The following is a 14,040-nucleotide window of genomic DNA, read 5'->3' as shown; positions in this document are numbered from 1 at the left end:
GGGATTTATGTACTGAATAGTTGAAAGGCACTGAGTTATTTCCAGGTTAGACAGTTACCATAAAGTCACTGTCAACATTTGTATATAAGTAGTCTTGAGAAGATGTTTTCTCCCCCTTCAATAATATGCAAGCTAACATACATGGTAAGTGTGTGTGATTATTTAAGAGCCTGTCAAGTTGTTTCCAAGAGACCTGTAGTCTTTCTTTTTCCTTATCTAGTGATGGGCTCCTGGTCTTGGCAGCAGCGTGGCACCCAGGAGACAGTCCCTGCCTCATCTATTACTCTTTGATAACAGTGGAAGACAATGGTAACCAGATGTCAGATGCGGTTACTGTGGAAGTCACTCAGTACAACCCACCTTTCCAGGTCAGTTCACTTACAAGGAGTCTGACACTGACTTTAAAAACAATTTTTTTTTTTTTTTTCCTGACATGGGGTTTCACTCTAGTCCAGGCTGACCTGGAATTCACTATGTATTCTCAGAGTGGCCTTGAACTCTTGACCATCATCCTACCTCTGCCTCCCAAGTGCTGGGATTAAAGACGTGCACTACCACGCCTGGCTCAGAGTCATTTTTTATGTCCCAACCTGGCCTGGAACTCAGGGTCCTGGTTAGCCTCCCAGGTGCTAGGATTACAGGTGTGTGCCACCACACCCAGCCTGGGTTCCCTTTGGATGCTTGTATGCTATAGAACATTCCCAGTGTCCGGGGAGACTGTATTTATAGGCACAGCATGTGTACTCTACAGAGCTCCTGCAAGCCATGACAAGGCAGGCTCACTGATGGCAAGCTTATGAATAGCATTTGACAAAGTTATCTAATAACTGAAGTTCACAAATGAGAACCAAGACAGCTACAAGGCATTTTGTATCCCTGGATTCTGTTAAGTCTTTATTCTAAATCTCAGAGGAAAGCCTTTTATTCTTCATTTTCTTCCTTCTTTCTTCTTCCTTCCTCTTCCTCCTCCTCCTTCTTCTTCTTTCTTCTTTTTCCTTCTTTCTTCTTCTTTTTTTTTTTTTTTTTTTGTTTTGTTTTGTTTTGTTTTTCGAGGTAGGGTCTCACTCTGGCTCAGGCTGACCTGGAATTCACTATGTAGTCTCAGGGTGGCCTCAAACTCTCGGCGATCCTCCTACCTGTGCCTCCCGAGTGCTGGGATTAAAGGCGTGTGCCACCACACCCGGCTCTTCTTTTTTTGGTAAAAGTGTGGTGTGTGGTATGTATGTGTGTATGTACAGATGTGCACACCCTGAACACGTTGCCATGGAGATCACAGAAGAATGTTGGATATCCTCTTTTGCTTTCCCAGCATATTTTCCTCAGAAACCCTCTCACTGAACCTGGAGCTCCATGTGTGTGGGCTGGGCTGGCTGGCTAAGGCGCCCCAGCGGTGTTGTCTCCACCCCTTTGACACTGGAGTTTCAGGGGTGTGTGCCATGCTGGAAGTTTACAGGCTTCTGGAGATTAAACTCAGGCCTTCATGCTTGCACAGGAAGCACTCTTACCTGCTGAGTCATCTCCCCAGCCCTGCTCTTTTATTACTAATAGGAATAAACTTTATCATGTGTCCTGATTTTTTTTTGTTTGTTTGTTTGGTTGGTTGGTTTTTTGAGGTAGGGTCTCGCTTTAGCCCAGACTGACCTGGAACTCACTATGTAATCTCGGAGTGGCCTCAACTCATGTTGATCCTCCTGCCTCTGCCTCCCAAATGCTGGGATTAAAGGCATGCGCCACCATACCTGGCTTTGTTCTGATATTTTATGATTGGATATAATACTATCATAAATTTTTTTCACAGTGCAAATAAGTACAGAGAAAACAATTTGAGAATAAAAACTATAGTACAGTCCCAACTTAATGTTTAAAAAATTACGTTAATGATAACTTTTATTTTATTTTCAAATTTTATCATACAGTGGTGTCTGTTTATGCCTCTGGTTTTATGTATGAACAATTAACTCAGTTTTCTTACATATAAGAGCATGTTTTGGTGCCGCCCCCCCATGTAAAGCACAGGTTTGTACATAACATCGGACAATAGAATAAAAGCCAAAACCAAAACAGTTGCTTTGGTTATAAATAACCTACCAATTATTTATAAACATTTTCCAGCTCTAAAATAAATGATATGAGAAAGCTTTAATTTTATCTCTCACATTTGTTACAAGCTTCAAGTTATGATCTGAACTCTATCTATACAAGTGTTTTCAAAATTTGCTAACTATTTGGAACTCAACAAATGATTTCTCTAAAACAGTATCTTGGCCAGGAGTGGTGGCGCACACCTTTAATCCCAGAACTTGGGAGGCGGAGGTAGGAGGATCACTGTGAGTTCAAGGCCACCCTGAGATTACATAGTAAATTCCAGGTCAGCCTGAGCTAGAGTGAGACCCTACCTCGAAAAACCAAAACAAAACAACAAAAAAAACAGTATCTTAGTCCATTTGGACTACAACATAGTGTTCGTGGTTGGATAATTTATAAACAATAGAAAGCTCTCGAGGCTGTTTGCTTAGACAAGTAAAGGTGCCAGTCAATTGGCTGTCCATTCCTCACAGATGGCATCTTGTTGCTGCCTGCGAACTGGGGGTGGGGGGGTGACAAATGTCCAGACGGGCAGTGTTTTGGGGGTTTTCTTTTTTTCTTTTTCCAATTTAGGGTCTCACTCTGGCCCAGACTGACCTGGAATTCACTATGTAGTCTCAGGGTGGCCTCGAACTCATGGCAATCCTCCTACCTCTGCCTCACGAGTGCTGGGATTAAAGGCATGTGCCACCACGCCTAGCCAGTTTTTTGTGTTTTTTTGAGGTATGGTCTCACTCTAGCCCAGGCTAACCAAGAACTCACTCTGTAGTCCCAGGCTGGCCTCAAACTCATAGCAGTCCTCCTACCTCTGCCTTGGAGTGCTGGGATTAAAGATGCACACCCCCACACCTGGCTTGTAACAGTGTTTGTAAATCATTTTATGCATGATGTATAGGAGTCACAGGGAAAATCAATGAATGAATATTTTAATTGTATCATTTTTATGGGGTAATGTCCCATAAACATGTGGTTCTGAAATCCCACAATCAGGTGTTTTTGTTTCAGTTCTCATTAACTGTAATTCTAAATTTACCTTTTAGTCTGAAGATCTGATTACATGTCGGCTGATGGTCCCGAATTTTTTAAGCCAGATGGCCTATCTGTATACGGAAAATGCTGTCTTTGTGTGTTCTACCGGAACTGGGAAGTTTTCTCTTCCTCAGGAGAAAATTGTCTTCGATACACAAGGTACAGCAGCCGCTTTAGAATGCAGGGTTGTTGAGCTTGGTGGACACTCTTGGTAGGTTCTGTTCTCCATCCATCCATGTTGGCCTCAGCTTACTACCTGCAAATGGCACTGAAGCGTCAGTACCCGCAGTAGCAGCTGAGTTACAACCATAGTGAAAGCAAAAAGAGGGATAGACTTCCCAGACTCTGATTTACTGCAGAATTTGTAACATTTTCTCCAGAAGAGACTTGAAGGAAAGAACTCACACAAAGAAGTAACTGCTTAGCCTCGCTGGTGAGATTGACTTATTCTGAGGTGACATTCTTTTTTTTTTTTTTTTTTTAATTTTTATTAGCATTTTCCATGATAATAAAAAAATATACCATGGTAATTCCCCCCCACACACTTTCCCCTTTGAAATTCCATTCTCCATCATATTACCTCCCCATCACAATCATTGTACTTACATATATACAATATCAACCTATTAAGTATCCTCCTCCCTTCCTTTCTCTTCCCTTTATGTCTCCTTTTTAACTTACTGGCCTCTGCACACTAAGTGAGGTGATATTCTCTAAATGAGCCTGTCCGGGCCTGTGATAAGAACAGTCCTGGGAGCGCTGGCCTGTGGGCGGAGCACTCCAGATGGTCTGCAGGGTATTTGCTTACTGGGTCTGCGCTAGGGGACAGGCTCTGGGCAAGGGGTAGGGCCACAGCTGGAGCCTGGGTGGTAGTCCACTCCAACACAAGGTCCTGGAGGGTGGCTGCATTGGCTATTTCTTTTCTTTTTTAATATATTTTATTTATTTACTTATTTTTATTTGAAAGAGAGAAAGAGGCAGAGAGAGAATGGGCACACCAGGGCCTCCAACCACTGCAGATGAACTCCAGATGCATGCGCCCCCTTGTGCATCTATCTGGCTTACATGAGTCCTGGAGAGTCGAACTGGGATCCTTTGGCTTTGCAGACAAACGCCATATGCCTTAACTGCTAAGCCAGCTCTCCAGCCCTGGATAGGCTATTTCTTTCTTTTTTTTTTTTTTTTTTTTTTTTTTTTTGGTTTTTTGAGATAGGGTCTCACTTTAGCCCAGGCTTACCTGGAATTCACTATGGAGTCTCAGGGTGGCCTTGAACTCACAGAGATCCTCCTACCTCTACCTCCCGAGTGCTGGGATTAAAGGCGTGCACCACCACGCCCGGCTGGATAGGCTATTTCTAAGACGACCAGGCTGAGGCTCCTGCCCAGGTTGGCCCAATAGGTAAGGACAGTCAGGTGAGAAGTGAGACGATGCCCACATGATGGGAAGGCTGCCACTCTTGAATTTTGCAAAATGAAGATTTTTCCTTTTGGTTCTACTAGACTCACTGCTTTCTTGTATGGCCAGCTTTTACTACTTTGCAGACAGAAGGACTTTCTGTTTCTTCAAGTAGGAACAAGTCCTTGACATTTGAGTTTGGAATTTTTAAAAATATTAATATTTTTATTTATTTGCAAGCAGAGAGAGGGAGGGAGAGAAAGGGCATGCCAGGGCCTCTTGCTGCTACATGCAAACTCCAGACGCATACACCACTTTGTACATCTGGTTTTATGTGAGTATTGGAGAATCAAACCAGGGCCAATAGGCTTTGCAAACAAGTGCCTTTAACCATTGAACCATATCCCCAGCCCTGATTGTGGGATTTGTTTTTATTTTTATTTTTTTTCAATGTAGGGTCCTAGGCTGACCCAGTACTCACTCTGTAGTCCAGGCTGGCCTTGAACTTAAGCAGTCCTTGTACCTCTGCCTCTGGAATGCTGGTTTTAAAGGCATACGTCACAATGCCCAGCTTAATTCTTGAATTTCTAAGCTGAATTCAAAGTAGTTTTCTTGGGCTAGAGAGATTTAAGGCACTTACCAGTCAAGCCTAAGGACCCAAGATCCAATTCTTTAGTACTCACAAAAGCCAGATGCACGAGGTAGCACACAGTGTCTGGAGTTTGTTTGCAGCAGATAAAGGCCCCGGCATGCCCATTCTCTCTTCCTCCTCCCCCCCTAAATAAATAAAATATATTTTTTAAAAGTGTTCTTAAGCCACAGCTTACTTGCTGGAAGTTTGGGCAGGACTCTGGCATGAACTCTCGGGTTGGGATCAGGTGGGGCAGCATAGCAGGACTGACTCCAAAAAGAAGAAAATAAAGTATGTGCACAATATTTTTAAAAAAGGAAAAGAGATGTGTGTCATGATGTGGTGGGCTTCAAAAAGCGATTCCTTTTTGTGTTGCTCTCTTCAGGAGATGGCATTTTGGGCACTGGCTCCTGTGGCGGCGTTCCCATCCTTTTCTCTAGGAACAGTGGTCTGGTGTCGATCTCACCAAGGGAAAGTGTAACCCTGTTAGCAGAAGGCCTGGAGGAGTCCTTGGCCTCTTCTGTTGGTGGACGGGGCAGTGAGGTAAAGTCCCTCATCACCTACTTACTGTCTGGTTTTAATAGCACTTCACACAAGATGGCAGACAATTCAGAAAGTTCAGGATGCAACAGGGCTTCATCCCCCTCATCCCCCTTGTTCACAGAGCGGCTGCTTTGAGGTGTTTTGACTGACCTTCTGTTCTTCCCGCTGCATCTCCGAGCCAGCGGCTGGTGCTGCCACCTTCCCGCTCGCCAGCGTGGCATGACTCAGTCGTGCTCCTCCTGCTGCCTTTACCCTGCCTGCAGCACGACGTCCGCATGGACTCTGCTGCGGGCCTGCTGAGCCCCGAGCGCTGATGGCGCTTCCCATATTGTACAACTTTGAGGGGCACACAGAGCATTAACAGCGTGGTTCGGAGTGCTGCTTTTCTTTAATGTCTGCTTGACCACCGCACACGCTTTAGCTCTCGGGAAGATGCTCTTCAGGGGAGCGTATCCTGCAACTTCCTTCTGCCCTGCCCAGCCCCTCACGACGTGCGCCAGCTGTGTGTGTGTGCAGGTGTGCTGGCCTCAGCCTGGCCCTGGCCCCGGCCCCTTTGGCCTGAGCTAGCAGCTCTCACAGGGTCTGGATACAGGTGCTGCTGCTGTTGACTGTTATTCTGGGATGTGTATTGAGAGAAGCGCTGAGGTGAAAACCATCAGCTTTCAGGGTTGGGAAGATGGTTGGGCAGGTAAAGACACTTGCTTGTAAAGCCTGCTGACCCAGGTTCAATTCCCAAGCCACCCATGTAAGCCAGACACAAAGAATAGCCCAAGTGTCTGGCATCTGTTTGCAGTGGCTGAGGCTATGGTCTGATCCCACCCCCCATAGATACAGATAATTTTTTAAAAAGTTAAAATTTGGTGAACAGCTGTGAAGGTGTGTGCCATCATAGAGTGGCCCTGATTGTCCTTCAGAGTGTGCAAGTGTTTGTACCTCCACCGCTAAACTGGAGCTTATTTCTTTGCAGAGTATGGTTTTTGAGAACACTTCCAAGAATGAGACTATTGCCCAGGAAGATAAGACAAAACTACTGAAAGCTGCTTTTCTGCAGTTTTGCAGGTACAGCACATTGTGCGTGTATATGCTTGTTTGTTACAGTGTAGCCCAGGCTGGCCTTGAACTCGGGGTTCTCTTGCCTTAGCCTCTCCAGGGCTGAGATCACAGGCTGCTCCCCCGATGCCTGGCTGACATGGCACATCTTTCTTTTTCCTTTTTTTGGTTTTCTGAGGTAGGGTTTCACTGTAGCTCACGCTGACCTGGAATTCACTATGTAGTCTCAGGGTGGCCTCAAACTTTCAGCGATCCTCGTACCTGTGCCTTCTGAGTGCTGGGATTAGAGATGTGTGCCACCACACCCGGGCTCTTTTTCCTTTTTTAACTTTTTGTGGACAGCTTCCATAAGTATAGACAATAATCTGTGATAATCCCCACCCACCACTCTCACTCCCCTCCCCTAAATCCATTCTCCATTTAATCCCTTGTTTCCAATGAGCCTCTCTTCTATTTTAATGTCATCATTTTCCTTCCTATTATGCAGGTCTTGTGTAGGTAGTGTCAGCCACTGTGAGGTCATGAATATCAAGGCCACTTTGTGTATAGAAGACAGCATCATAAGCATTTCCTACCTTCCTTTGGCTCTTACTTTCTTTCCACCACCTCTTCCACAGTGGACCCTGAGCCTGGGAAGGTGTGATAGAGATGTCTCACTTAGTGCTGAAGACTCACTTCTTCTCAGCACTGTGGTAACTTTTGAGTCACCTGAGTGGTCACTGCCATCTGAAAAGAGAGGCTTCTCTAACCAAAAGTGAGATAGCATAGTACATGTGTTCAGCCAGACAATAGCAGTTGTTACTCCCTTAGGGCTTTTGACCTCCCCAGCCATAGACTTTTGACTAGGTTTTCAGTCAAGGCATGTATTCCCTCCCATGAAGCAGACCTTCCGTCCAATCAGAGAGCAATTGGTTTTTCTTGTACCAGACATGCCACCATGGCACCAGTTGGCACATTGGCATGGCTGGCCAGCCATAAAACTTGTAGGGTCCACTGCTATTTAACACCGTTGATGACTTCTGTCTCTCAAAAGGCTGCTTGCTTCATGCTGCATAGCTCCTCCCAGCATTCTGACAGCTAGTCACAGGGAGGAGGTTTCCAGTTCCACTCCAGCTTGATTTCTTCAAAGTCTGCTAATCTTATGTGTGGGATCCATTTTACCAGTGCCTGTTGTGTGGTGTGGATGATGAGAGCAGTTCAGGGGAGTGCACTGTCACTAGGGACTCCTGAGTGCTGAGCTTTCACACAGCTATCTGAACCTGGCAGCCACAGGAGACCCCAGCTAGGCTGGCAGAGTGTTGGATCTAACAGCCTCCACAGGAAACAGTAACTGTAAAACTGATGGTCATGGGGAAGCAAGCAAGGCTCATTGTTTATAACGTCCAAGCAGCTGAGGTGCAGGGGGAGTTCCGTGGGTGTTAGGAACGAAGTAGACCAGGCCTGTTAGCTGAGCTTTGCTGTGTACTGTGCCACCACAGAAACGATGGGTCTTCAGGGAAGTTCACATCTGCAGTTGCTATTGGAGGTCAGGTTTTGGCAGTTAAACAGGCCCCAGCTGGGCTTTCGTTGTGGCCAGCTCCCTGCTTCTTGTGGCCTCCTCATCACTGCATTGACATTTGAGGCAGGTGCCTTGTTGAGGGCCATGTGCTGATTTGCAGGCTGTTGAGCTGCACGCTGGCCACTTCCCACTAGAGGCCAGTAGCCCCTCCCTCCAGCCCACTACAACCACATTATCCCCAGGTAGTGACACATCCCCAGGAGGGTCACATGGGGAGATGAGACTTTCAGGTTTTGTCCATTTTTGCTTTGTATTGGTTTGCTTTTTATTTTAGCTCATCAAAATGTAAATTCAAAACCTTTTTATTCTTGAAAGTTTGTAGAAACTTGTACCTACTGGTTAAAACCTGTGTGAGTCCCCTTGTGTTCCCATAACCTGTAGTGGCTTAGTCTCCAGCCTGGCTGTTTGTACTTCCCAGGTTCGAAAGTCATTTCAGCCTTTCTCTTTGTCTTTGCTGCCCGCCTGTGTCCCTCCTGTTCCCTCAGCCTTTCAGCAAGTGATGTCCCTCCTGTGTGCAAGGCTCTCAAAGCCGCTGCAGAAGAGCCTCAGAACTTAACCAGCCACAAACTTGTGCACCTGCGCTCTTGCTGGCTGCCTGGGCTTCTTTTGCAGAATGCACTGCCTGCTACCATGAGGGGTACCACTAGCTAGGTAGGTGTAGTCTTTGACCCTCTTCTGTCCATGGTTTGGTCTCACTGGAAAGATTTGGGTTACTTCATCATGTACAAGGGTGTCTTTACTTATGACCCTGTCAGCTGTGTGTGAAAATGCAGCCAGCCAGTGCACTCATGACAGTGGTTTCTTCGGGCTGCCAAAGCAAACTGTCATAGACTCTGGCTTCGAACAGTGCAGACACCCACATCTGAGATCATGCCGCCTGAGAACACGGGGCCCACAGGGCTTAGCTTCCCCCATGTGCTCTAAGAAGAGATTTCCTGCCCTCCTTACTGATGATCCTGAAAGCCATGGCACAGTTGGGCTTGCTGGTGCTTCTCTTGTCTATGCCTCCATTTTCACATGGCCTTGACAGTGTCATCTTCTCTCTTTTGCCCTCTCCTTTCTTACTTTCATTCTTCCCTCCAACCTTCACCCCTTTCATCAACAGGGTATCTCTGTTGTAACCCAGACCGGCCTGAAATTGGAGCTCTTCCTGCCTCAGTGCTGGGATTACAGTTGTATACCACTGCACCCAGCTGAACACATGACTTCAGCACATGACCTTCTTGTAAGGATGCTACCTCTCTTACTAATCCTGGGTACAAATGCTCTGTTTCCAAATAGAGTATACTCGAGGCTGTAGATAGATGGTGCTCAGGCAGTTTAAGGTATCTTACAGGGGAGGATTCCCAGGCAAGGAAAGGGGTACCTGAGCTGAGTCCGAGGCAGTCTTGGGAGCAGCATAAGCAGACCCCATTGTGGCTGGGCCCTGGACTCCCAGAAGTTCCACCCAGCGTGGTAGCTAGGGCCATGCAGCCGCGAGTCCTGAGGAAGTAGAAAGTGGGTTGCTTTACCTGTGTCCTGAGTTACCTCTCAGTATATTTTTCTCCTCTCTCACCTTCCATTTCTCCCTGGGTACTCATAGTAAGAACTGGAGTGACACCTAGCCCTCCACCTCTCTCATGGTCCTGAGGTCACATGTTGAGCCCACACTGCAGTCAAGGTTTTGTGGACTCTGATTCTGTGTGTGGTTCTTCCCTTCTGAATGTGGGGCACACGTGTCTGCTTCTTGGTGCTGCTGGCATTGGGTTCTCATGCTTCTGCCCAGTTTAGAAGAGTCCCCTTTTCTCTTTTTAGGGGCTCACTGTCCTCCAGTCTGCCAGTCTGGATGTTTTTGTCAAACTCCTCCCCCTGGCAATGTGGGTTCTCAAGCATGGCTTCAGGTCTCACTGAGATACCACCTCCCCCCTAATCAATGGAGACTTGGCACGTGCTCTGTGGATGGCTGACAACTGTCACAGTCTCCCTGTCCCCTTTGTCATCCTCCTCCACAGAGCTTTCCCTACCCTTTTGCCAGATTTATTGGTCCTTCCATGTGCTCACTGGCCCTCTCTCTCTCCCTGTCCCGTGCTTGCTTGTGGACTTGTTGGCACTGTAATTTCTGAAGCCCAGAGCCAACTGGAGTGACTTGTCATCGCTGTGTCCAGCACCTATCGGAAGGATGCAGTATATTGGTGAACTCATGGTTACACTGTAACTTTCTTTTAAGGAGGTGCATGTCGTTAGCAGTCCTTTGGGAGACACACGTACACGCGACTCTAACCTCACCATTTCCGTGGTGAGCTTCGGGAATGTTCTTTCTCCATGCTGTGCTCCCCGCACTCTGCAGGAAGGATTTAAACCGTGCCCAGATGATGGCTGATGAGCTGTTTTCTTCTCACACTGACATGGATTCGGACTCTGAGCTAGACAGGGCTGTCACCCAGATCAGCGTGGACCTGGTGGATGACTACCCAGCCTCGGACCCACGATGGGCAGAGTCTGTCCCCCAGGGTAAGAGGACAGATTAGAATGATGGAGGAATCAAAGCAGGGAATGTTGGGTTCTGCAATCAAGGATAACTCAGCATATATTTTTAGTTTCTCAAGTAAGTAAATGTTAACTTGAAAATTTTTAGGGCTGGGGAGATGAATAGGTTGTCACACAACTTGAGGCCTGAGGGAATCTGAGACTGCCTGAATTCTTTTTTTTTAATTTTAATTTTTAATTTTTTTTGTTATTTTTATTTATTTATTTATTTGAGAGCAATAGACAGAGAAAGAGGCAGAGAGAGAGAGAGAATAGGCACACCAGGGCTTCCAGCCACTGCAAACGAACTCCAGATGTGTGTGCCCCCTTGTGCATCTGGCTAACGTGGGTCCTGGGGAATGGAGCCTTGAACTGGGGTCCTTAGGCTTCACAGGCAAGCGCTGAACCGCTAAGCCATCTCTCCAGCCCAAGAGACTGCCAGAATTCTATTCCCCAGCATCCATATAGAAAGTTGCCATGCACATCTATAACACCACTCCTGCATGGAGACGAGAATCACAGGGACTCACCAACCAAAAGTAACAGTGCTGGATTTAGTGAGAGGCTGTCTCAAAGAAAAAGACAGATGAGGGAAAAGAAGACATCCTCCATTCTCTGATCTCAACACAGACTGTACACCTGCCACACACATCTTATCAAACGCTGCACATGCATGTGTGCACTCACAAATAAAAGTGAAGGTGGTAAGGCAGGCTCGGAACAGATGGTGCTGTGTGTAGATTAGATAAAGTCCCAGGGAACACTGGGCAAGTCTTGGGGACTCTTATTAGCATTTTATTTCTAAAAGGAACTTGATAATGTTGGTAGGCATTTGGTACTGACTTGCCCCCAAATATTATATCACTCTGCCCATGATTCTGCCTTCTGGTATGTCTGCTGAGCCTCACTAAACACCTCCTTCCTCAGTTTTCCTTGAGCCAAGTCACACAGATTTCAGTATGAATTCTATGAACCCTGCTAAGTAACCCACGGTGGCCTCAGTGGACCAGTGCTTTTGCCTCTGCCTCCTTAGTGGTGGGTCACAGGTGTGCTATTTTGTTTTCTTTATGCAGCGCTGCAGATTAAGCCCAAGGCCTCACAGCTTGACCATTGAGTTACATCCTTAGTCCTTAATTGGTTGGTTGTCTGTCTGTCTGCTTGTTTGTTTTGTTTTTCCAGGTAGTGTCAAACTCTAATCCAGGCTGGCCACTAAGTAGTCTCAGGGTGGCCTTGAACTCATGGCGATCCTCCTACCTTTGCCTCCCAAGTGCTGGGATTAAAGACGTTCACCACCACACCTGGCTCAGTCCTAAGTTTTAAAGCTCTGGAGTAATGTAAATAATTTTATGAGAGGATTGGAGCTTGCTCTCTCCCTTTAAGATCTTCTTTTTACTTTATAGCTGTGTTTATTAAGAAAGCTTTCTCTCTCACAGAGGCTCCTGGGCTCAGCAACACCTCACTGATCATTCTGCACCAGCTGGAGGACAAGATGAAAGCCCACTGCCTCTTGATGGACTTCCTGCACCAAGTAGGTGTCTGGGGGGACCTGGCCTATGTGCTGAAGCAACTGACTCCAGGTCCATGTGGAGACCTATTCCTCCAGGAAGGAAGCCTGAAGGAAAATTTCAGCTGGAAATGTCTGTACACCCTCCTCTGCATATCATGTCATGAAACCAGCCCTTTTCAGAGGGAAGGACTTTTGAGACAGGGTGTAGCCCAAGCTGGCCTTGAACTCCTGATTCCCCCACCTCCATCTCCTAATGATGGTCATTACAGGCATGTGCCACTACAACCAAATTAGACTAGTGCTTTTAAGAACAGGATTTTATTCAGATTTCCTTTAATCTAAAAACCTAAGTTTTTATGCATTGGTTTTAAATTGTTAGAACATGACATTGGCCAGCTCATAAGGAAGGGATCAGTAAGCTGTCCTCCACACTGAAGCTGTGTGCTGAAAGAGGGATTGTGATACACATGGACACACCTGCTTATCACAGGCCACAGGCGCCCAGGGTGTGAGCTTCATGGCCTCTCAAAGCCCTGATGGAGCTCCAGCTGCACAGCTCTGCATCCAAGGTGCTGTCGCCTCGGTGGCTTTGTCACTGAGCAGGAAGCACATGCGTTCACAGCCAGGAAACATGAGCAGCACTGTTCCTAGAACCTGGTCATAGTCACCAGGGTTACATCTTGGTTCCAAAAGGAATGGGAAGTGATGTCAACCCCTCCCAATGCCATGGCTTCTCTCCCTGGTCTGACGTCGGGCAGGGTTAGCTTGTCACCCTGGCTGGTCTGAGGTTGGGCAGGGTTAGCCTGTCACCCTGGCTGGTCTGAGGTTGGGCAGGGTTAGCCTGTCACCCCTGGTGGTGTGAGGTCACAGACAGAGTTAGCCTGTCACCCCTGGTGGTGTGAGGTCACAGACAGAGTTAGCCTGTCACCCTTGGTGGTGTGAGGTCACAGACAAAAGTTAGCCTGTCACCCCTGGTGGTGTGAGGTCACAGACAAGAGTTAGCCTGTCACCCCTGGTGGTGTGAGGTCACAGACAGAGTTAGCCTGTCACCCCTGGTGGTGTGAGGTCACAGACAAGAGTTAGCCTGTCACCCCTGGTGGTGTGAGGTCACAGACAGAGTTAGCCTGTCATCCCTGATGGTGTGAGGTCAGGCAGGGTTAGTCTGTCACCCCTGGTGGTGTGAGGTCTGGCAGGGTTAGTCTGTCACCCCTGATGGTGTGAGGTCAGAGGCAGGGTTAGCCTGTCACCCCTGGTGGTGTGAGGTCAGAGGCAGGGTTAGTCTGTCACCCCTGGTGGTGTGAGGTCAGAGGCAGGGTTAGCCTGTCACCCCTGGTGGTGTGAGGTCAGAGGCAGGGTTAGCCTGTCACCCCTGGTGGTGTGAGGTCACAGACAGAGTTAGCCTGTCACCCCTGCTGGTGTGAGGTCACAGACAGACACCCTCTGGGGTGTACGTGCACATCCACACACATGCTTGCCTCTTAAGCTGGGCGGACGGGTGGGTGGGGTCGGGGTGCTCCGTGGTATATGTGTAAGAAGAGACAGCAGTGCCGAGTTTCCAAGTTCAAAGGTCTGATACAGACAGGAACAAGTCGCTTGACAGCAGCAGTTTGTGAAATGATGGTCGCAGGTAGAAATGCAGTGGTCACGGGTAGAGGCTCTGGGTGACCCTGACAGCAACAGCTGCACTTCCTGCAGGAGGGTATGTGGGCGTGAGGGTACACTGGGAACAGAGGTGG

At 47.4% G+C, this 14,040-nt stretch overlaps 1 protein-coding gene across 1 annotated transcript in view; it reads left to right on the top strand.

Moving 5' to 3' along the window:
- Positions 1–14,040, top strand: part of Nup133 (nucleoporin 133) — a 56,261-nt gene that overhangs the window by 16,761 nt on the left and 25,460 nt on the right. The window contains exons 9-14 of the mRNA XM_004659683.2: positions 221–368; positions 3,126–3,273; positions 5,527–5,684; positions 6,652–6,743; positions 10,619–10,782; positions 12,231–12,325. Coding sequence (XP_004659740.2) covers positions 221–368; positions 3,126–3,273; positions 5,527–5,684; positions 6,652–6,743; positions 10,619–10,782; positions 12,231–12,325 — 805 coding nt within the window. The remainder of the gene's footprint in view (positions 1–220; positions 369–3,125; positions 3,274–5,526; positions 5,685–6,651; positions 6,744–10,618; positions 10,783–12,230; positions 12,326–14,040) is intronic.

This window comes from Jaculus jaculus, chromosome 5 (genome assembly GCF_020740685.1).
Source record: "Jaculus jaculus isolate mJacJac1 chromosome 5, mJacJac1.mat.Y.cur, whole genome shotgun sequence".
NCBI lineage: Eukaryota > Metazoa > Chordata > Mammalia > Rodentia > Dipodidae > Jaculus > Jaculus jaculus.
This window is presented reverse-complemented; position numbering and strand designations above follow the sequence as displayed.